This window comes from Talpa occidentalis, unplaced genomic scaffold, assembly GCF_014898055.3.
Source record: "Talpa occidentalis isolate TD23 unplaced genomic scaffold, MPIMG_talOcc4v2.1 talOcc4.4, whole genome shotgun sequence".
In the NCBI taxonomy this organism is placed as follows: Eukaryota; Metazoa; Chordata; class Mammalia; order Eulipotyphla; family Talpidae; genus Talpa; species Talpa occidentalis.
Genome location: NW_023604295.1, coordinates 3095177 through 3119685, shown reverse-complemented (window position 1 = coordinate 3119685; position 24509 = coordinate 3095177). Strand labels below are relative to the sequence as shown.

The window sequence follows — 24509 nt, the reverse complement described above, 5'->3', positions numbered from 1 at the left end:
TCAGGACAGTAGCAGGCTACAGGTGGCCCAGGAAAGCAAGCAGCTCCTCACCATGGGGGTGCTAGTGAACAGGAAGCGACAGTGGCCTCTGGAGAGTGATATTACTCAATGCACGCCTGGTTTTGTAACCAGGTGTGTGTGTCATTCACACAATGACCAGGTGTTTGTAGGGGATCTGCTGTCCTCTGCATACAGACCTGACGATGTAACACTGAAAGTGACTATCAGGGTATTGAGGCTGATACGGCTCTTGACTTAGCACCGTTCCAAACCACCAAGCGTCATCAATGATGGAGCGGAACCTGTCACCTGTTAAGACACATACGACTGTGAGACATTGATCTGCTAACGTCAACACTTCTAATTTATAAAATGCCACATGATACAAATGACACAAAGATCAAAGTATATTTTTATCTTAAAATTAACCAGTCTCCCCAACTTCCCAGCAGCCTTCAGTGATTAAAACACATGTAAAAAACATGCCATACTCAGGCCTCTCTGGTGGCACAGGGGGTTGGGCACTGCACTGTGGAGCAGTCCACAGCCTCTGCAACGCAAGTTCAATCCCCGGCCGGCCAGGAGGCAGCCCACATGGTGCAGGGGACCTCTCCTGTCTCGCCCACTGCTCCCCTCAGCAGTGTATTTCGGTCAGTCTGCCTGTTCTGTTCCCCACTCTGTCTCTGTGAATCCTCTCCCCCCCCCCCAATCTCTGGCCTGTATCCCAGCTCTTGTATGCATAAATAAATAAATCTTTTAAAAAAACAAAAAAACATGCCATACTCAACAATTTACTGGTGGTACAAAGCTCTGTAACTAAAAAGACTAAAATGGCTATGAATAGGTTGGTTAGTGATTCCAAATGCCAAGTTCTGTTAGGCCTTACAACATGAATAATAAAGTTTAACAAAATACAAAAATCTTCTACGATAACGGATATTATACTTACTTTATTTTTTTAAAGATTTTTATTTATTTATATAAGAACTGGGGTACAGGCCAGAGGCACAGGAGGGTGAGAGAATTCACCAGAGACAGAGCGGGGAACAGAACATGCAAACAACTGAAAACACTGCTGAGGGGAGCAGCGGGCAAGACAGAAGTCTGCCACGCCATGTGGGAATCTCCCTGACCGGCCGGGAATCAAACCGGCGCTGCAGAGACTGCGGACAGTTTCACAGCGCTGCGCTCAACCCACTGGGCCACTGGGGAGGCCCATCATACTTATTTAATAGGTATAGTAAATACATGGAAAATTATGACAATTTATGATTATTCTACAGTTGTTCTTCTATAAATACCTTCATCACATCAAAATGCTCTAGTTAAAATCTCATAATAAAAACGTATACATATACCCTAAAAGGTGCTGACATATTATTGAAAAGAAACACCTACACATCCTGTTACCAGCATAATGTAAGAGCTGGGAACAGATCCCAGGACGGATGCTATAAATAAAAGTCACCATAACCATGGATGGAATACTTCAGCCAAAGCCAGTGACTTTCAATTATACACATTCCAAAATGTATTTTACAACTGTAATACTTCTAGTGAAATAAACTGTATCCAATTTTTGTTTTACAGATATTACAAAAGAACCAGACTGCTATAACAACACTATTCTTCCCTTCCCATCTATCAGTTTTCAAAGCAAAATCAGAAAGAAAAAAAACAGCCATCTCTCCAGCATTAACAATTCTTCAGTAAATTAATAATTCTTTAAGAGAGTTTTGCGTAAACATGTCAATCAAAATGAAATTCAGATTGCTTATACAGATATCACCATTCAAAAATCTACTAAGCAGCCACACTCTGTCAATCTTGTGTATTAAACAGGGCTGCTCAGGGAATTGACTAAAGTGTTACTGCTTGTAGGACCTGCAGGAAAAAGCGGCAAAAACTAAAAAAACTAGTAGTCCTAACACCATTTATAACATACATACAAGATGACAAGACCCGAGTAAAGGCTGATGTCCTAATAAGAGACCCAAACTAACAAAAGCAAAATGAGCTATTTTTGTAAGGGTCGAAAGTCCAATTGAAGACTGAGGCCCCAATACTGTATCCCACACCCAAGAAGGATGTGCGTGCACTGGTGAAGCAGGTGGGACAGTTGTAAGTGCCACCACATGGTCTAATTCCGGTCATCACCTATGTCCTGAAGAGGCTAACGACCTACCTAGGGCTAACCAGTGAGCCCACCTGAACCAGCCCCAAGAAAGCCACGTGAATCAGTCAGTGCCTGCACCACAGGACGTCACCTCCCCTGTTCAGTCCCTGCTCAGTCCTATAAGGTGGCTTATAGGACACAGGTGTGTGTGATGCTTTCGTTTTTAAAGGAAGGTTTCCTCAAGTCACCCTAGTTAAGTGTGGTTGATAAGATATCAGAGGTAAGATATTCTGGCACACAGAAATGTTTCCAGTGAGAAACCTGCAATTGTTTTTCGACCTTCTGCTTGTCTTAGATCATAGGATAAACAAAGGAGAGGCTGACGTTCACAGGCGCACGCCAGCCACCAGGGCAGACTTACAGGATTGCCAGTTCCTCTGTCTCGCTTCATCGTAAAACTGACGCAGAACCAGAAAGTCAATAACATCCGGCATATCATGGTACCTGGAACGAGACACGTGGCGGTTACAGCCCACTCGGCAACCGCACCCGGAGCAGCAGCACCCAGGCGGAATGCTACAGGAGGCACACACATAAGTTTTAATTTCTGACTAGCCACATTAAATAAGAAATGAGTGAAATTAATTTTAATATTTTTTTAACCCAGTATATATCATCCTGTGTACCACGTAATCAAACAAGGTAAGACACTTTACATTACTTTTCTTCACGCCAGTTCTTCAAAGTCCATTGTGCACACTTACATCTCATTCAATTGCCATCAGCCACATTTCATGCCGTCAACTGCCACACTGGTGAACAGTACAGGTTTAACCAATATTTGTGCTAACATTTCCTCAAACCAAAACGAGCCCTTCCAGGATGGGACTCTCCACACTGCAGATGCATGAAAGCATGTGCACATGCTGCAGCCTCGCTGGCCCTAGTGCTCCCTCTTTACCACCCGTGCAGTCGCATCTATCAGAACCTCAACCCACACCACGGCAGTTCTGCTGCTTCCCTGTTACCTGCAGTTACACTGAAAGGGTGTGCTTGTCAGAAAGATACAAAGTCCAAATTTAAGTAGTTCAGTTAAAAAAAATTCCTACCTAATTGAGAAAGACGTGTCCATGAGTTTTCCAGTAGCAGGGTCTATAAAGGCCAGTTTGAGGCAGCAGAGAGTAGGAGGCCCAACCTCGTACCGGATTCCAACTATTTTGACTAGTTCTTGATCCTTACACAGATTATAAAAGAACAGATATTTAAAATGGTTAAGATAAAACAACTGCTGAAGATCCTCACTCAACATGCCAAATTCAGTCAACTCACAATCAAGGCTTTTAAACCAGCAGATAAGTTTAATATACCACCAAGTATAATCACTGTTGCTGATGCTAATCATCACGTCTTTATTTACAGGCAGACATTTAATACTCTTGCTAATGAAAGGAATATACTCCTTTAGGGACTGCACCACAGAATGGTAAGCTGGATGGACAATCACCGATCAACTCAGTCTCTAATGACAACAGCTATGAAAAATGTGAATTACCTTCTGACTTTCGCTCTTTCTAAAAACACATTTTCATTTATATAATCTATTGTGCATTCTCTTCAAAATGTAGAAGCATTTTAGCTTATTCATAACTATTCTTCGAAACTCTGACATGTGTGACCTACTCCACGCTGTTACCTACTCCACTACAGGGCCAGGATAGTGCAAAGACCCCACCATGGTGACCGCACATGGTGGCCATGCCAGGGAGAGATGTCTGTTTCTGAAATAGCAGGACCACAGAGGTCATCCGTCCATTTATCCACTGACTGATACATGCTTGATATAAGGGACCCAGTTTGGTTCAAGAGTGCTGTCCAAGGCACTGGCCTGGGGAGTGGCTCCTAAAGAAAACTGGCTAGGTTCCTACTGGCAGTGCCAACACTGCAGCCACCTGCACGATACGCACAGTGTTTTAGTTGATTTTCTGTGTGAAGTACACCTCATTTACTCTGTGTTCAGTCATGAACACTGGACTCAGTCAGCAACACTAAACAAACACTAATCTAACAGACATATCTCTGGATAAAGCGCATTGCTGCTTTCTTGTGCTTAGGAACACAAGACAGAAGCTTTAGCTCTGCACTTAGGGGTCATTTCATTTTTTTTAAATATATGTATTTTATTTTTTTTATTTTAACATTTGCCATTTTTTAAATTTTTTTAGACAATATTTGCTTCCCTCCACCCCCTCAGATTGAGTCCCCATAGAGTTTCCTTCCCCAAGGCACCCATGCACCATCTCCACAGTCCCCTGTGCTCCTCCCTCCCGCCCTCTGATCCCTCTCCCTCCTCCTCTTGGGGGGTCATTTTAAATAGCAAGTGAGCAACAAGAAGCACACAAATGTCCAAAAGGTTTAAAAGTGGCATTCAACAGACTGCAAAAAGAACTCTTGTTTACAATATACAAGCTCAAACAAGAAGTCATCACCTTGTTCCACCTCACCTAGGAAGATGCTGTTTAGGAAACGTGATGTCTCCAAATGACCAGAAAGCACCTCACGTACTGACTAGGGAGGCAAATAACACAGAGCAAGTATGCATATTCGCAAATATGGAACCCTCAAATAACAAGGGTCCACTGTATTTAGGTATACCAGAGTTAATGAAGCCAATGTACGGAAATCTGAATTATCCACAGCTACATTTGCAGAAATAGCCACTGAATTGAATGAGTGTTAAGAACAGCTATCTTTGTTAAAACTCCTTTTTTCATCATTTTCTAATAGTTTTCAAAATATAAAGAACAACAACAACAAAAAAATCACATATTGTTATTCCATAGTGACCACTGATATTCTGATGTATTTTTTGGGGCTGAAAGACTTTTAAAATCTTGTTATTGAACCACAAACAGCATTTCACATTCCATTTTCCTCTTAGTAATAATACAATTATTGTGAAACGTACCCATCACTCATTCAACAAATATTTTACAAGTCTCAATAAAGCAGCAGGCTTTACATGACAGTACCATGGAATATTTGGATCTTTTTCTTTTTATAAAGAATAATCTGGAACCACCATGCTCATAAATTGTCATGCATTTCTGGTTGTTTCCCAAGTTAGCAGAACTAAAATCACTGATTTAAAACAGTAGATATTCTTCTGCTTCAATTCCAATTGCCAGCATTCCTTCTAGAGTTTCTAGATTTAATTGGGATTGCTTTCTAGACTTAATTTGACTGTTAAAAATTAAATCTCTTGCTATTTGCTAAAACATGCTATTTTCTTTCATTGAAAATGAAAAGGGGGCCTCCCTGGTGGCACAAGGGGTTAAGTCTCAGCACTATGAAGATATTCGCAGCCATTGGAGCACGAATTCTATCCCCGGCCAGGGAGCTGACCCACATGGCACAGCAGACCTCTCCTGTCTCACCCGCTGCCCCCCTCAGCAGTGGATTTCAATCAACCTATCTGTTCTGTTCCCCACTCTGTCTCTGGTGAATCCTCTCACCCCTCCCCCCACCTCTGGCCTGCACCTCCGCTCTTGTATGCATGTATAAATAAATCTTCAAAAAAAATTAAAAATAAAAGTGAAAAGGAAACCTACAAAATTGGTGAAGTATAGGACAATTAGTTTTTCTACATCTTATGCATGTGATTAAATCCAATTTGTATTTCTTTTGGAACCTTGTTTTTTTCATTTGAAAATCTGTTCTAGCTATCCACATTTTAAAATTAATGATACATATTGCCACATTGTTTTCCTGAGAAACTCTAACACACTTAAAATTTTACACTGATCAGTCTTCCTACTTGATCCTAAGGTTTAGCAGAAAATAGTAACAGAAATAATCTAAAATAGGAAACTGAAAGACAGTAATGAAATACGCTTCCAGTAGGTTCTTTAGTGAACTTGCATGTGCTGCATGTTAATGACTTAATAATACTACCATCTTACCCGAAGATCCATTTTTCTCCAGGGCTCCTTGTTAGGGTTCAGTTCATAAATGTTATTTCTTCTGACAGCCTCAATATAAGCTTCATGACCCTGTCGAAAATATATTACCTACAAAGGGGAAGCATGCATTTAAAATAAAAACGTAAAGAGCAGTATTAATTTTGTTTTCTGTTCCATATTCATGTTTTTAAATGCTTCTACTCTCACCTCATCACCCATTTGAGGGACAAAAGGAGACTTTCGAAGTGTGGTATCTGTTATCCAAACTGGAGGGTGGAATTCATATAACTGCTCCAGATTTGCGAGCTCTGCAGGAGTCATTCTCCTCAAGTTCTGCCAAGGGGAAGAGAGCCAACTTCAGCAAGAACAGAAAAGGGCAGCACTCACAGCTTAAGAAATGTCACCAGAGTGAGTACTGACCAGCATTTGCCAAAGGATGTTTTCAAACAACACAGCCACTTGGTTCCCCACAGGCCTGCCTCGCACTTGCTTCTGCCATCTCCTGTTATCTAGTGGACTCGTCCCAACACTTGACACCTCTGAAAGGGCCATCTAGAGCCTGAATCCTCTTCAGTACACAGCCGGATCGGGCAAGACTACTCTGAATCCAGCCACAGGGAATCTCCTAGATTTGAGCTTTTAGGCCTGGCAACTGTACAACAGGCCCATAACTTCTCTGTGGTCAGATGCTCTGCCCTGAGCTGGCCCCCACCATAATTTCCCAGGTGAGGCGGAACAAGGTGGTGATTATGGCGAAATATGCAATTGTAGGGGTGTAAACCCACAGCCCTAAGATACCTACTGTGATGTAAATCACTATCACCTCAACAAATGTAACTTTAAAAAATCAAAAATTTAAAAAGTCACACAGAGCCACTGGGCTTTATCCTGTTGGCGAGGGGCAAGTCAAGCACACACGCTAGTCCAGAGCCCATGTTCTGTGCTGGAGCAGAGTCAACAGTAAAGTCGCTTTCGAAAAATAAGGCTGTGCTTTACTTCTGACTACTGACAACTTAACACTGCCTATAAAAAAAAAAATAAAGACTAATTCCCCAAAGAGTTCTACTTTCTAAATATGGAAAGAAATGCCTTTATAAGAATAGCTATTTTATTTTGAAAGATTTATTTTTTTACCTCTCTTTTAGGCTTATTCTCTTTCTTTCGCTTTCGTCTTCTTTTTGGAGGAGATAAATTGTCGGCAGACATTTCGTCCTCTGAGCTACTACAAAACCGAGTAATTCGTCGGCGAGATGAGGTTCGCAGAGGTGGCTGCAAATTGATACCTGCATCAGCCATCCAATCAGAGTATCTAGACGAGGAGTCACTGAGAAAGGGAAACACGTAAAGTTGTGTGCACACCACCCAAGTCCTAATGGGAATCCATCACATGAGCCTGAGACGAGAGAACAAGAGAAAAGGAGGAAAGGAAAGACCCTGGAAAGATTCATGTTGATCGACCCTCGCTATCATCCAACCAGTCACTCGCTCCCTCACAACATCTATTATAAAAGGAGCTGTTTAAAAAAAAAAAAAAAAAAAAAAATGTAAGAGCACCAGCCTTGCACAATAATGAACAAAGACAGAAAGGAAGCAGTGTGGGCTGGGGTGGGGGGGCCGCTGTGTAACGGGTGCAGTTTAGTTCTGATGGACGAGCTATGGAGACTGGTTACAGAACCACGTGAAAGTACTTAACACTCTCAAGCTGTAAGGTTAAAAAAGATGATAAATTTTATGTGACATATATTTTACAATAAAAAAATCTGTTGAGTAGCAAGAGAAGAATACACTATGAAAACCACTCCAGCTCTTAATCATAATGGAATAAAAGAAGTCAAGAAAGGAGCAGAGTGTGTGGTACAGTGGCTGGACAGAGGGTGTAGATGGAAACAGAAGTTTATCAGATTCCTCTTAGAAGGCAGAACTTTCTAGACTGTGATAGATGTGTCATAGACAGAATAACGTTCTGGTTGCTGGTTTCAGCACCAGCCACAATGAAGTTAATATTTACCAAGATGAGGAACAGATTTTAACAGCTTGGTTCCATAAAAATCTGAATAGCAAAATGAAACATGTAACATATGCAATTAACTAAAAATAAATAAGGTTTTACCCCCTATACTTTTTATAAATGCAGCCCAGGAAGTTGTTATTTTGAGAACACGTATTTTATACTATTGGCTCAAAAGTTTACAGTCCAATAAAAATAATCAAAAGTATTTTATATAGAACCAGCTGTTAATCCAGTCACCTTCTAAATGTGTTAAAAACTCAATGTGAAGAATGGCCCCACAGTTGGAGCTGCTGGGCTCTGAATGCCATTTATGTTGCCCTGGTTCCATCCAAGGCCTCAGCTGAAATGCCTGAGCACACAAAGCAGTGAAAGCAGGCACCTTGAACTTTCGCTGTCACTTTCGCTTCTTCTGTCACTTTTCCACTCTTCTTCTTCTTCGGAAGAACAAGAGCCTTCACTCTGATCACAGGAGGTCTCCTAATTCATGAGGGAAAAAAATAAGTAAGAATCCTGACCCTGAAGACTAAATAACCACAAGAAAATCCACATTGGGCCTCCCCGGTAGCACAGCAGGTTGAGCACTGCGCTGTGAAGCTGTCCACAGCGTCTGCAGTGCGGGTTCCATTCCCAGCCAGCCAGGGAGAAACCCACATGGTGTGGCAGACCTCTCCTGCCTCACCCGCTGCTCCCTTCAGCAGTGTCTTCAGTCCGTCTGCCTATTCCGCTCCCCACTCTGTCTCTGGTGAATTCTCTCACCCTCCCGCACACCTCTGGCCTGTACCCCAGTTCTTGTATAAATAAATAAATCTTTAAAAGAAAAAAATTCCACACAGTCAGCCTAGGGCACTCACAAGCACAATCTCTGGGTTATATGATCAGATCAACTTCAAATGAAAAGGTCTTAAGAATGACCTTTGGTATTTTACCCAGATGCACTGAAAAATCATGCCACAACAAAACCTGCACAAGGATGTTTATAGCTTGTCAAATTTGGAAGAAACCAACATGCACTCAAGCATATGAATGGATAAACTGGTAAATCCCAACAATGGAATTTTTTTTTTTTTTTTAAGATTTATTTTTATACAAGAGCTGGGGTACAGGCCAGAGGCGTGGGAGGGTGAGAGGATTCACCAGAGACAGAGCCAGGAGCAAAACAGGCAAATGACAGAAATCCACTGCTGAGGGGAACAGTGGGCACCACAGGAGAAGTCTGCTGCACCATGTGGGATTCTCGTCGGCCAGCCTGGATCGAACTGGCACTGCATAAGCTGCAGAGAGGTTCACAGTGTGGCACCCGCTGTGCCACCGGGGAGGCCCAATGGAGTATTTTTTAGAAATGTGCCATCCAGTCATGAAAAGACAGGAAACAAAGGCATGGTACCACAAAGGAGGCCATCTGAAAGGCCAAACACTGCGGGACTTGCTGGAAATAGACTGGAAAGGTCAAAACTACGGAAGCTATGAAAAGATCAGTGGTCGGGGAGGGAGCACAGGAGTTTCCAGGGCGCAGAAACTGCTCTGTGTGATGCTGTTATGGTGGAGACGTAACATCACACACTTGTCAAAATCCACAGATCTGTGCAACACGGAGTGATCCCGGGTGTAGGCTACGGAGAAGGGAGGTCTGTTCATCAGTCATAGCAAATGACCACACTCCAGTTAAGAGACTACACTATAGGGGACCACCCTTGCTGGTCCTTGCTGCATTTACCGTTCAATTTTTCTGTAAACCTAAAACTTAAGTCTGGATTCTTTTCAGTAAATAAAGGGAACAAGAGGACCCCCAGATCCCTGATAGCCACAGGTCATAGAACTAGGAAGGTGCTTTTTCTCCTTTTTCCCGTAGCAGTCATGTACATTACATGCTTAGACAAAATGGAAAGTCAAAGTGCCACTGAGAACCAAAGTTCCGAAAACCACCTCTCAAGCATGATCTAATGTTGTTCACTTTAGAAGCTTTTTTTTTAAAAAAAGATTTATTTATTTTTATACAAGAGCTGGGTTACAGACCAGAGGCACGGGAGGGTGAGAGGATTCACCAGAGACAGAGCGGGGAGCAGAACAGGCAGACTGACAAAATACACTGAAGGCAGCAGCGGGCAAGTAAGGTGAGGTCTGCTGCGCCTTGTGGGAATCTACCTGGCCAGATGCTGAGGCTGCTGACAGCTTCACAGCGCTGCGCTCAACCCGCTGCGCCACCGGAGAGGCCCTACTTCAGAAGCTTTTAACTTATCCACCAAGACCTAGCACCTCATATGTAGCTCTGAATTCTTTTCCTTAAAGGTCCCTAAATTATGGAAGCTTTACACCCTCACAAAATTTGTATCTACCTTCCTAATCCAGCAAATTGATTCCTAAAAACATATCCCAGTGAACAGAAATGTTATGCACAAACTAAAGCCATACATGTTAAGCATCATTCATAATGTTCTAAAGTGGAAATATTACAGATGTCCATTAGCTGATAAGTGTAAATAAAGTACGGCACACACACAAAACGAGACCATGGAATGCTGACATGTGCTACTCATGGACCCACCCTGAAAATACTGTGCTGTGGGGAAAGCCAGACACAATCAAACTGTGTGATTCCACTGACATGAAGTATGTAGAGCAGATACATTTACAGGGAGAGAAAGGAGCACAGCAGTGCCCGGGGGCTGGCTGCTGTGGGGTGAGGGAGTAAACCCTGCAAACGGCACAAGATTTTTTTAGAGGTGATGAGAATTTTTTTTTTTAAGATTTATTTATTTATACAAGCACTGGGTACAGTCAGAAGCGCGGGAGGGTGAGAGAATTCACCAGAGCCAGAGGGGAGAGCAGAGCAGGCAGATTGACGAAGTACACTGCTGAGGGGAACAGCAGGTGTGACAGGAGAGGTCTCCGCGCCACATGGGACCCTCAGCCAGTGGCCGGGGATCGAACCAGCGCTGCAGAGGCTATGGGCAGCTTCGCAACCCAGCGCTCAATGCTGCACCACCGGGGAAGCCCTGATGAGAATATTTTTGACATTAACCAGGGTTAGGAGGGCACAATCTGTTAATATACTAAAACTGGATTGTACACTTGTATGGTAAATATCTCAACAAAGCAGTTCAAAATTTGGGCCAAAAAAAAATCAAAATGAGCAATTTCTTCTGCAAAACACCATATTTTCACATAATTTCAAAGTGAAGAATTAAGACAGCTAAGATCATTTTAAAGTTTAAAGCATATTTAAAGCAACAGAACTCACATGTCTTACAGAACTTGAAGACTCATTTCCAGACGATAACTCAGGCCGTCCCAGACTCCTTCGACGGTAACTGGGGCATTTGCGCCTGCAGGTCCTCTGCCTGGACTGTGACATCAGATCCGCCGAGTCAGCCTGAGACAAATGCGCAAATGGAAAGGAATACTTAGGTACAATCTTCAGCAAAACTGGCATTCTATTAAGTTTCCAAAAGGATTTAAGGTAAAAAAAATACAGAAAAAATAATTTTAAAAAATAAAATGCTCTTGAATGGATGATATTTTTGTTACTGTTAAATCAAATTTGATTATTTTTAACTTTTCAAATAGGACTGACAGCGGGCCTGACAGCTTACCAGAGGTAAATTTGTATCTTCTCTGGGGAAGAAATACCATCATAGGTTTCAAATCATCTTTAACATTTAACATTATTGTAAAAATGATAATCATGAGGAAACAGAAACTTAAATAATGAAATTACCAGACATGGACTTTTAAAAATAACTATTTCTTATTTTCAAGGAGCTAAAATAATGAGAACCGTAAGAAAAAACTGAAAAACTTAAAAAAGGAACCTAATGCAAATTCTGAACTGAAAAATACAGCAACTAAAACTAAGAATGCAACGGGTTTAAAAGCAGATTACACACAGCTAAAGAGAATAATGAGCTGGAATATAGGTTAGAAAAATATTCAGGACAGCAGACAACACTCTAAAAACCAAGATCAGTACACAGCCAACAATTCATTCTAAGGCATTAATGCCAAGAAAAAACACACTGATACCAAGAGACACACGACATGCTGAAAACACTAGTGCTCCTAAAAGGCAAAATATGGATCGACCCAATGTCTCTCAAGAACAGATGAACTCAAGGCCACGTTCACGACGCAAGGGAGCCGCAACCAGGTGCGCCGGCGAGGACGAGCCTCCCAAGTCCAGATCATCTCAGCAGACACAGCACTGCCAAGCCTTTCTTACATCACTGCTACGAAGACTGCAGGAAACTACAGACTGTAGTTGTGCAGCCATGTAGTTTTATTCATAACCACTATGGACTTCACACGTGCTGACATACTGTATGGTCGTCTATGCTTTACATATAAAACGATGAAGAGTGAAACTTTGTCTGTTATGCTCAATATGGTTTTGAATAAAATTTCTTAGACAAATATTAAAAGTGAAAGTCTCAAAGCTCTTCACCTTTAACTTTATAACTGCTTCTTGAAAAATTTAATTATAAAGGTTGTAAATATCAAATGATAAATCCAAATCAGAAATCAATATGCAGTAAGCAGATGTGTAAACATCTTTTTAGACATTTTTTCAGCAAAAATGAAAAATATTCATTCTTTCAAATTTTCTTAAATTTAACTTTAAAATTTGTTTCATGAGTCAATACCCAACTATAAAAAAATATTCAGATAGACACTGTTTTCTTTTCAATACCTGACATGGTAATTAGCTGAATCACCTTTAAGAATTAAAACTATTTTTCTGAATTCTCAGAGTCCGAGCCACGCACTAGAGAAGCAGGACTGGGCTTCCCCAACAGCGAGGCTGCCAGACCATGCCATCGGCAGGACCAGCTTTCACTCAGTGTGCTGCACAGAGCGCACTACCAATGTTTCATGATGCTCATGTGATGCTCAAGAAAATCCAGAGAGAGATTAAATACCACGGAGCAAGGTTTTCTTGAGCAGGGTCAAGCTGTTGGAAAATGAGCATCCTTGCGACACACTCAGAAGCAAAGTGCCCGGCAGTTCCAGAGTCAGAGCACAGAGGACAAGAATGGAAACAGAGCACAAGGTGCTGCTGATGGGCCTGTGATGTCCCAGCTCCAGACCTGAGTGGCCACTAGACTGTCATTTCCCAGAATCCTTTAGTTTTAGGCTACATCCCTCAAACTTTCAAACTACTCTTTCCTACCAGCTGCACAACCCAATGTCTACTGTTAAGAATCTCAAGACTTTAAGCAAGAAATACTCTACTTTTACTAAAAGTTATTAATATTCCCTATGATGAAAAATAAAACTAAATTTCAGTTTAATTTCTAATGTAGCTATTTGCTAAGAAAAGAGAATCTAGTTACCTTTTGTGAGATCTGGAGATTCTTCCTTTTTCTTCCAATTACATAGAGATTTCTTTCTTCGTCACCTTTCTCTATTCTGAAGTCTTCCAACTTCCTAAAAATTTAATTACACCCGGTTGTATTAGTTACTGAACTGGGGGTAAGGACATAAAGAGGAAAAATTAACATGCTTCTAATATGAATCAGAATTTTATATATGCTTTAACACAGGAAATTCCTAAAGCAAGAACAAAATTTAAGTTGAGCTGTATTTTATATTAGAGGCAGTAGGAGATCCACGTTCCATTATTAATGCAGAAATAGTCGTCTGTATTTTGACTGGCCCTATTAGAACAAACTCAACCAAGATCTCTCATATTAGCTGTTCAAAATGTCCCTTTACCAAGATGGCAATTCCTTTCTCTAGCAAAAAAATAAGGCCAGAATCTTCCAAATTTACTTATTGCACGGTCTGTAAGCTGTAAAAGACAAAATAGTGAATTCTTTTAATCACCTGTATTTCACTCACATGGCACAAAACAAAGAGGACAAAGACACTGTGCCCAACAGCAAAGCGGTGACCTCCCATGTGAGGAAAAGTAGTACTGAAGGACCTTTTCCTTCTGAGATTAGAGAAGTGACTGGATGTCCTTCAACCTGCACACACGGGCTTTATGTTTTGTGCTCACTTTAAAATCCCAATGGAAGTCCCCAAAATGATATCTTAGCCAAGCTCCTGAGTTTAAGCTGGACCCTGAGCATAAGCACAAGGATTAAAGATGAAAAGTGATTAAGAAAATGGCTTTTTTTCCCCAGAAACATCTGCAGCCCACCCACACTCAGATGACAATGGAATTTATTCTCTCCATGGGAGCGCTAAATCAGACTCAGCTCTTCACAAGTTAATTGCACCACTCTCGTGCCTATTTGTAAGGTGACTTTAAATCATGCTCTGAGATGGAGGATCAGAAAATGAGGAGCCAGAGCCTCTGATCAAGTAGGAAACCACGATTCCAGCCTTAAACTATTTCCTGCTTTCCTTTATGTTAAGAAAGCAAATGTTTGTTTAGGAAACTATTCTTCAGATCTTGAGACTACTTTGCCTCCCTTGCTTTTAAAAACAGTATCAGAAATTCCAATTTCAGTTCTGACAGCCACGCATATCAGATGCAATTTTATTTTACCTTTTTTAAAATAAATTTTTTTTAAATATTTATTTATGCATACAAGAGAGGAGTACAGGCAGAGGTGCAGGGGGGGTGAGAGGATTCATTAGAGACAGAGTTGGGGACAGAATAGGCGGAACTACTGAAATACACTGCTGAGGGGAGCAGCAAGCGAGACAGGAGAGATCTACTATGCCATGTGGGTAGCTCCCTGACAGGGACAGCTTCATAGTGCTGACACTTAGCCCCTTGCGCCACCAGGGAGGCCCCTCGGATGCAATTTTAATGCTCACTTAGAGAACACGGCACAGAAGACAGCAGTGCTAGCAAGCCAAGACAATGGTGACTTTCTGTATTTCTTATGCAAATTTCAGCTTCTGCTTTTTAGATTGTATTATGTAATGATAAACAGCGCAAATTCACTGCATTGATATATAAGCATTATCCAATAATATCCCACCAATCACTGAAATTTCTGACTAAGTATATGAAAAAAATACTCTTACAAAACTATCTTTATATTAGTTATCATGAAATACAAAGAGGAGAATCCTGAACCATTTTGGACATCAGTGAAAAAAATGCCTGTCGCTTCTATTTAAAGAATTCAAGAATCTGCATACAACTTGGGAGCAAGGAAGATCCTATTACCTGAACTATTATTATGAAAAACTTCCCACTGAAAGGAAACAGGGCTGCCTAAGAAAAAAGATTTATTTCTAGGTCTAGGTCAACAATGTCTACGGTGAGCCTGTAACAACCCACAGCTCCGGGACGCATGGCTGCCATGGACAGCTCCACGGCTGTCTCCCAAGGACTTGGGAGCAGCGGCCTGAGGAAGGTGCTCCTGGCCAAGCAACATGAACTCAATAAGAATATCAGAAGTGCAGTGAAGTAAGTCAGAAGGAAAAAGAAAAGTATCGGATGGTTTCACTTATAGGAGGGAATACAGGGGAACCAAATAAGACCTCAGTGTAAAAAAATAATAACAACACAAAAAAACACAACAAAATTGGTGGCGTAAGGGGTTAAGACGCAACCTATGAAGCTATCCGCAACCACTGCAGCATGAGCTACCAAGCTCCAGAAATACCCACATGGCACAGCAGACCTCTCCCATCTCACCAGCTGCTCCCCTCAGCAGTGTATTTCAGTCTGCCTGTTCTGTTCCCCACTCTGTCTCTGGTGAATCCTCTCACCCTCCCACACATCTGGCCTGTACCCCAGTAGTGTATGCATAAATAAATCTTTAAAAAAAAAAAAAAAGACAATTATAAATCAGAGACATGCTGCAGGGGAGGAGGAGGAGAGGGATCAGAGGGAGGGAGGGATGAGCACAGGGGACTGTGGTGATGGTGCACGGGTGCACTGGTAAATTCTAAATTCTATGGGGACTACACCGGGATGAGGAGGGGGAGCAAATATTGTTTAAAAATGAACAATGATGTAAAAAATTAAAAAAAAAAAAGAATATCAGAAGCAAGCAGCACTGGTGTGACTTAAAACAGTGAAAAGCACACATACAAACTGGTTGTTGCCAGAGGACGAAAGAAAGAAATGCTTATTTTGAAGGTAAATAAAGCAAAACCATCAAGCAGCTATCCTATCTTGTATATACAAAATTCCCAGGTATATCAAGGAGAAGTAGGTAAATTTCTTTTTCAAAACTATCCAAGATAATAAACGAAGACTTCACAGAATTGAAATTTAACTATTTTATAAACCCTAGTGAACTTTTGGATCTAATGAATTACTGAACACCAATGCACACAGCATCACATAAAAAAAATCTTTTTAAAAAGAGAGAAGATACATGCTTCTGAAAAGTATGCCATTTATGAAACAGCAAATACACCAAAATATTCTGACAACTGGGACAACTGGAAATGTAAACACAGACTGGATACTGCACTGATTGGATTTCTTGGAGGTAGAGTAGAACTGGGGTACAGACCAGAGTTGTGGGGGATGAAAGGTTCACCAGAGACAGAGTGGGGAGAACAGGTGGAGCTACTGAAATGCACTGCTGAAGGGAGCAGCTGGGAGACAGGAGGGGTCTGCTGCGCCATGTGGGTCAGTTCCTTGGCCGGGGATCAAACTCAGGCCATCTCCGTGATAGCGTTGAGATGCATACCAGACGTCAAGAGGGAGGCCCTTCAGGATATTTTTTTAAAAAAAAAAAAGATTTATTTATTTATTTATTTATTTATTTAATGCAAGCACTGGGTACAGTCAGAAGCATGGGAGGGTGAGAGAATTCACCAGAGTCAGAGCGGGGAGCAGAACAGGCAGACAGACGGAGGACACTGCTAAGGGGAGCAGCGGGCACAGCAGGAGAGGTCTCCGGTCCATGTGGGACCCTCACCAGCAGCCGGGGATCAAACTGGCGCTGCAGAGGCTGCAGGCAGCTTCGCAGCCCAGCGCTCCACCACTGCGCCACCGAGGATGCCCCCTTCATGATATTTTTTAAAGCTATAATGGCCTAATGGTTACAGTTTAAGACAATTCCTTAACATTCAGAAATAGATACTAACATACTTAAAGACGACATGATGCTATGTCTGGGATTTCTCTCAAAATAATACTGAAGAGCGAAAACTGGGTGTCTGCACAGATTAAACAACAATGGCCACGGAAAAATTTGCTGTTGTAAAAAAAAGTTTGACATCTTCCTACCACACCTGCAACCCATTATAAAATATATGTATATGATTATCACACTGAAGGATTAAAATACGTGTAAATAACCATATAGACATATTTTTAGAGACATAAGCAATATTAATAGATATCCTAAAACAAACCTAAATATGCCTAGTGGTACCTCTGGTACAACCACTCTTCGCCTCCAGGCCTGCAGGTCTCGCTCCGTGGCCATCTGACTGCGGGGGGCGTTCTGATGCATCTGCCGCACGCCTTCCACTTGCCCACTGCGCCGCAGACCGATGTTTGGAGGGGACTGGATATCCAGGCTTAGTCTTCTAAAACCTCGGAGGAAATTGTCAAGAAATTATTCTAAAACCAATTTAACACTAGTATTCATTTAACACATAAGAGGAACATATATTTTTCTCGTAATAAGATACAAGTCAGAAATAAGTCCACAGAGAAATATTGGGAAAAAATGTTATATGACTGAGATTAAAATGTAGACAACAGAACAAACATCAACATCACTATTAACCTCAATTACCATTTCTACTAGACTTCCTGAAATTTTTTCAAGTACAGGCATTTCCTACTATAATGCTGTATTTTTATACTCATGAAAACATCATCTTCTTCATATAGCACACTAGAAAAACCTTTTTGGAAAAAGTGACATTGGAGACAGACTCCTTGAACTGCAGCTTAACAAGAAATAACAACAACATGAACTGTGAATTCAAGAGACACTCAGGCAGACAGCTGCCAGAGTGGATATAAAAAATTCACAAAAAGGCTAAACGAGTGATGCTGGCAGCACTCACTGCAAGGGTGGGTGCAGGCGACCCACAATGCAGACAACAGTGAGCCCCGAGGATGGTGACCAGCTTTGGGCATCCCAGGCAAAGTGCTTGTTTTTTAAAAACACAGAGGCAAAGGGCCCCTGCTACTAATGGTGAAGAAAATAAAAGTTCGATCGTTCCCTATGGGAAGCTATAAAATTCTGCTCCATCTAAGCCAGCTCTTGTCAAGCCAGGGACAATCACGGGCATGAACAGCACTTCTGCATTCTTCTAGGTATGACCCTGTGTTCCCCAGTTAAATGTGACTGTGTTTGCACCACATACACCACATTTCACCCACTAAAATGGCACTAAATGGGCCCGCTATTCATCCAAATATTTATGTTAATTTTTTTACATTAAATTATATTGACTTCCTTGAATTGAGAGCCAGAAATAAATTCTAAATTTAACTGCCCAAATTGTATTATTCTTCTTCATCAATTTCAAAAAAAAAAAAAAAATGCACAGGTTATTTATTATATGCTATTACTTGTAATAGCAAGTTTGAGAAGTAATTTAAATGTCCAAGAACAGATTCATTGCAGACATTGGTTAAAATGTCTGGGAAAAAAGGGAAAAAAGTCTGGTGCAAGAACGCAAGGGATGTCTCCTATCTCCTGCTCCATGCACTGAGCAGCATAGATGCAGTATCCTGGTGGCAAACATTTAACCTGTACCCAATCAGGAGATAATCCAATTCAAATTGAGTAAAGTCCTGTGAATCAACACACTCTTCAGAAGTACCAGTGCCATAGGACACTCGTGCACATTAAGAGACTGACTAATTAAATGAAACAAGCAAGGTTTGAATAGCTCTAAAATTTGAAAAAGCCACGAAGGACAACCGTGGGAGCAGGGGAAGGAGGAGCTAAGAAGGCCCCCGGAGAGAGCAGCAGGTCACCGAGCGCAGCAATGGGACAGGATGGCGGCCTCGAGCTTCTACAAAGGAACCTTCCTGCCCTTGGACAACACAGCATGAAGCATTCAGGGATAAAGTGGCACAGCTTTACTTAATCTAAAAGTCTGGGAAAAAATACCAGGGAAAGAAAAAGCAAGAGGGCTGGAGCATGTGTACAAAGAGATAAAGTAAATGGAGCAAAAGGAAGAATCTAGGAGAAGGGCAGATGGCTGGCCACGCTCACCGTCCTGCAATTTTACCACAGGATTAACGTCCCAAAACCTGACTGGGAAGAAACACTCCTGCGCTGTGCATTCAAGAGAAAAGCCTGAACTCCTTATGCTCACTTCACAGCCCAGGACAACACAACTTCACCAACAGTTCCTGTGTTAAGCTTCACACTCTTCAGAACTCAGCCAATCCAAGGGAAAGAAGCAAGCAAAATAAAAGAAACACAAGATTTTTATTATCCATATAACAGGCAATACTTCTGATATCCTATGCAGTCCAGATGAAAGTATCCCATGGAATTGATCGTCTTTTTGGTCCAGTAATTAACTTGAAAGCCCTCCCTTGACAAACTGGTAAACAACAGAAATAATAGCAAGACTGGGGGAATACGGTGTTTTCAGAGGGGGACAGGCATGGGAGGGGCAGGTAGAGGGCCCTGGGACTGGGGGGCGGGGGGAGTGTAGCACAGACACCTGTGAGGTGTGGAGCTGTAGCCCCAGATTATATAGCTTTGTAAACCAATAGTAAATCTGTAAATGCTGATTTAAAAAAAAAAACTTCTGAAGATACCTACAAGTGCCTTGTAAATTATGACAAATACATGGTAATGAGTCCCGGAACTGGAGGCTCAGCTTAGGCAAGTGAGTGGGAGCTGATGCCGTGGCAGGCTGGGGAAAGGCTGCCCAACTCAGGAATCAAGGGACCTGACTTCTCAGGCCCACGAGGAAAGGGCGACTGGCTCTCGGGCCATGCCAGGCCCCAGCTGCACAGAACTCAAGGGAGATGTCTTACACGTAGGTCCTAAGTCAAACAAGGTATTTTGCTAAGAAAGGGCCAGAACTGGTGACACCCTTACATAATCGTGTGCAAAGCTACCGGGAAAGGTGACCCTCGTGACGCACATCACCCCACTGAGGGTTTCCTCCTGAGGATGAGCTCAGAAGCCAGACAATGGAGAATGACACACAACAACTGATACTTAAGAAGATAGAATTAGACACTCAAAGAACTTCCGATAAGAAATGTGAAGACAGATGATGCAAAATAAATGGAATGAAGAAGAAAAATAGGTTCAAAAATATGTAGGCAGTCATTAGTCTTTTAAAATATTCTTAAATTGGGCCTCCCCGGTGGCGCAGCGGTTGAGCGCTGGGTTGCGAAGCTGCCCGCAGCCTCTGCAGCGCCGGTTCGATCCCCGGCTGCTCCCCGGCCACCGGAGGAGGGTCCCGCATGGCACGCAGACCTCTCCTGCCACCCGCTGCTCCCCTCAGCAGTGTACTTCGGTCCTTCTGCCTGCTCTGCTCCCCGCTCTGGCTCTGGTGAATTCTCTCACCCTCCCGCGCTTCTGACTGTACCCAGTGCTTGTATAAATAAATAAATCTTAAAAAAAAATAATAAAATATTCTTAAATCCAGATTACATTAGGATACACCCATCTGAATGGCAAAAACCAAGACATCCACCAAATACTGAAGAAGCCAATCAACGGGGTCTGTTACACATCGCTGCTGGGGGTATAAAGTATGCAAGCACTGGTGACCAGTTTGGCATAAAATATATATACCCGCCAATGCCACATCTGGATTCACGTGCAAAAGAAATTCTTTCAAACATATACAAGATGCATACCAGATCTGTTCACTGTTCTATTCACGATTAGCAAATTCACAGAGCTGCAGAAAGCCCACCAAGAGAATGAAGACCAGCCGCATGTACACAGTGCAGTGATGCGCGACGAAGCGAACCTGACACAAATGGGCCCATCTTAAAAACATAGTATTATGTGAAAAAATTCAGTCCCAAAAGGAGACATAGCCTTTTTATAAATTTCAAAGGCAAATGTCAATCAGGTGCATTGTTTTAAAAGACAAAAGATGAAACAATACCAGATCTGGAAACTGTTCTCTCGGGAAAGGTCCGAGGAGAGCCACGCACACAGAGGTTACTCCCGTGATTTGAGGAGCTGTAAGCCAGTGCGACAGAAGGTCACAAAAGAACCAAAAGAACCAGTCCTGTGCCCTCGGAACCCAAACCAATCAAGTATATAAAAGTCAAATGTAGGGCCTCCCTGGTGGTGCAAGGGGTTAAGACACAACCTATGAAGCTATCAATCATCAGCCTCTGCAGCACAAGTTCGATCCCCGGCTGGCCAGGGAACTACCCACATGGTGCAGCAGACCTCTCCTGTCTTCCCATTGCTCCCCCTCAGCAGTGGATTTCAGTCATTCTGCCTGTTCTGCTCCCCACTCTGTCTCTGGTGAATTCTCTCACGCTCTGCACCTCTGGCCTGTACCCTAGTTCTTGTGTGCATAAATAAATAAATCTTTAAAAAAAAAAAAAAAAAGTCAGGGGCCTCCCCTGGTGGCGCAGAGGTTGAGTGCTGGGCTGAGAAGCTGCCCGCAGCCTCTGCAGCACCGGTTGGATCCCCAGCCACCAGGCGAGGGTCCCACATGGCGCGCAGACCTCTCCTGTCCTCCACTGCTCCCCTCAGCAGTGTACTTTGTCAGTCTGCCTGTTCTGTTCCCCGCTCTGGCTCTGGTGAATTCTCTCACCCAGTGCTTGTATAAATAAATAAATAAATTTAAAAAAAAAAAAAAAAAGTGCAAGAAAAAAAAAAAGTCAAACGTAAAGTATAAGACCTTACTTCTTAAAAGTTAGAACTGAAAGAGAATCAATAGAATGTCCAAGTATAATTCTTAAAAATAAAAATCTAAAGAAATGTAGCAGATGACAGAGTTCAAGAGCATTAGGGTAAACAGACCCAAGGAACTCTGCAGAGCCAAGCAGTGATAGAAAGACAGGACGTAATGTTGGCAAGACCATTTTAGATCGTTTCCTCTCCAAATAAAAGTGTACCATTTCTGCTTATAATCTGTTCAAAGAAGGATTATGTGAAATAAATGATATACCCACTTACTACAATTATAAAACAAAAATTAAAGTGTCTACATCAAAGAAAAAGCAAACTCTCTGACATGTAGAAACAACTGGCAAACAAAGAAACCCACAAAAAACAGAAGCTCCTAAAGCAGGTGAAGAGCACTACGTGCAGCGCTGGGGGGTGGGGGGGCAGTCTCCAAGGCACTGCTGGGGTGCTACGGCCTTTTACAGCCACTCAGAGCATCACTAATCTCCCGTGGCCACTTCCCTCTCCCTGAGTGGGCTTCTGTTGGCTTTATCCCGTCTAGATTAGTTCCACTGATAGAAACCCAGTCCCAATATCAAGTTCTTGGCCCTGAAAATCCACTTCAAGCCTCCTTCAGTCAGAAAAGTGACTGCTCCACCCACATTTAGTTTCTAAAAAATGATAAATGTTCAAATCAAGGGACACCTGGAACTGCTGTTGCTGTTTTGTAAAAATTGTCATTTACTGTTTTCTTTAGTACAATCTTGTAAGTACTTTAAAAAAAAAAAACTTCCACAGTCTCTTGCACAGGACTGGAAACTCAAAACTCCCCAACGCTAGCACATCCATTTACACCCAACACACCGCCGCCAGCCCCCCCCCCGCCCCCGTCACTACAGCCGCAAAACGCTGCTCACTTAAAATTTTTCATACTGCATGTACCTGACAATGACTTCACTGACTATTCAATTTTGACTCAAACATATTAAGGCAAAATATTTCTCGTGTATTTATTACCTCTTCTGGGTGTCTCCTCCCCATTCGGAAGTCCGCCTGGAAGAGTATCCTGACCTGCTCCCAATCTCTGATCTTGCTGTTGCTGCAACTGTCTTATCATTCCATCAAGAACACTGGACTCTGGGCTCCGCTCACCATTGTCATTGGTTTGTAGGCTTATAATCTGTTCAATTACCTCTCCATCACCTGCAAATATATAATGAATGAATGTGAAATGATATGTACAAGCAAGGGGGAAACTTCCAGCATACCACAATTAAAATTACCTTAACTGTCAGGTTGTTTTTTAAAAATTAACCAATGAAAGATATCCCACATATTCATAATTGAGTGAGAGAAACGATTCAGAACAAAATCCTTCAAGCAATAAGTACCACAAAAACCTCAACAGAGCCTCTGAAAATCCCAGAAGTGTTCACATGTAAACACATTTCAGTGGTGGTTCTATTATGCTGTATCACATTAATGTCCTTCATTTATTCAATCTTTATTTTCCTATTACCGCCACACTATCACCGCTACCACCTGAGTTCTATGCCCCAAAGGGAGCTGACCCACATGGCACAGACCTCTCCTGTCTCATCCACTGCTCCCCTCAGCAGTGTATTTCAGTAGATCTGCCTGTTCTGCTCCCCATTCTGTCTCTGGTGAATCCTTTATGACAAAAAAAAAAAAAAATCTTTATTTCATAAGGATTCTAAAGCAGATCAACATTACAAATTTCATTTCTTCTCCACTGCCTTAAGAAAAAAAAAAGGGCCGGGCCTCCCCTGGTGGCGCAGCGGTTGAGCAATGGGCTGCGAAACTGCCTGCAGCCTCTGCAGCCCCGGTTCGATCCCCGGCCACCAGCGAGGGTCCCACATGGCGAGACAGACCTCTCCTGCCGCCCACTGCTCCCCTCAGCAGTGTACTTCTTCGTCAGTCTGCCTGTTCTGTTCCCAGCTCTGGTGAATTCTCTCACCCTTCTGCGCTTCTGACTGTACCCAGTGCTTGTATAAATAAATAAATCGTTTGGGAAGAAAAAAAAAAAAAGAAAAAAAAAGGGAGTAAGCCCTTCTAGGCCTTCAACAACCTACAACCCCAGCTCTCCCTGCTCCAGAGGCCTTGGAGCAGGAGCAATGGAGGGAAGCAGCTACACAACCCCTCCCACAATGCGCCCTCCCACTAAGCCTAAATAACACCACCTCTTAGGTGTCCACAGGATTTAGCAGAGTCAATACCCGGAATTCTTACTTTGAAGTATAAAATTTGAGGTTTTTAAAATCTTTGCTTCTTGGACCTCCCCGGTGGCGCAGCAGTTGAGCGCCGGGTTGCAAAGCTGCCCAACAGCCCCTGCAGCGCCGGTTCAATCCCCGAATGCTCCTCGGCCACCAGAGGAGGGTCCCACATGGCGCGCAGACCTCTCCTGCCGCCCGCTGCTCCCCTCAGCAGTGTACTTCGGTCCTTCTGCCTACTCTGCTCCCTGCTCTGGCTCTGGTAAATTCTTTCACCCTCCTGTGCTTCTGACTGTACCCAGTGCATGTATAAATAAATAAATAAATCTTTAAAAAAAAAAGGGGGGGGTGCAAAAAAAGTTTAAAAAAAAAAATCTTTGCTTCTTTACTTTACAAATAATACACTTTTACAGATACTACACAGCTTCAGAGGTAGTATTCATAGATGAAAAGGCCAAATCACTGTGGGACCTG

General features: G+C 42.4%; 1 protein-coding gene across 3 annotated transcripts in view; it reads right to left on the bottom strand.

Annotated features, from left to right (window-relative positions):
• BRWD1 (bromodomain and WD repeat domain containing 1) overlaps positions 1 to 24509 on the bottom strand; it is an 86349-nt gene that overhangs the window by 25793 nt on the left and 36047 nt on the right. For all 3 annotated transcript variants that reach the window (XM_037524936.2, XM_054700269.1, XM_037524937.2), the window contains 11 exons: positions 22822 to 23007; positions 17363 to 17546; positions 13414 to 13507; positions 11325 to 11456; positions 8466 to 8563; positions 7210 to 7399; positions 6283 to 6408; positions 6076 to 6183; positions 3226 to 3350; positions 2538 to 2620; positions 198 to 309 (listed from right to left, as the gene is read on the bottom strand). In XM_037524936.2, coding sequence (XP_037380833.1) covers positions 198 to 309; positions 2538 to 2620; positions 3226 to 3350; positions 6076 to 6183; positions 6283 to 6408; positions 7210 to 7399; positions 8466 to 8563; positions 11325 to 11456; positions 13414 to 13507; positions 17363 to 17546; positions 22822 to 23007 — 1438 coding nt within the window. The remainder of the gene's footprint in view (positions 1 to 197; positions 310 to 2537; positions 2621 to 3225; positions 3351 to 6075; positions 6184 to 6282; positions 6409 to 7209; positions 7400 to 8465; positions 8564 to 11324; positions 11457 to 13413; positions 13508 to 17362; positions 17547 to 22821; positions 23008 to 24509) is intronic.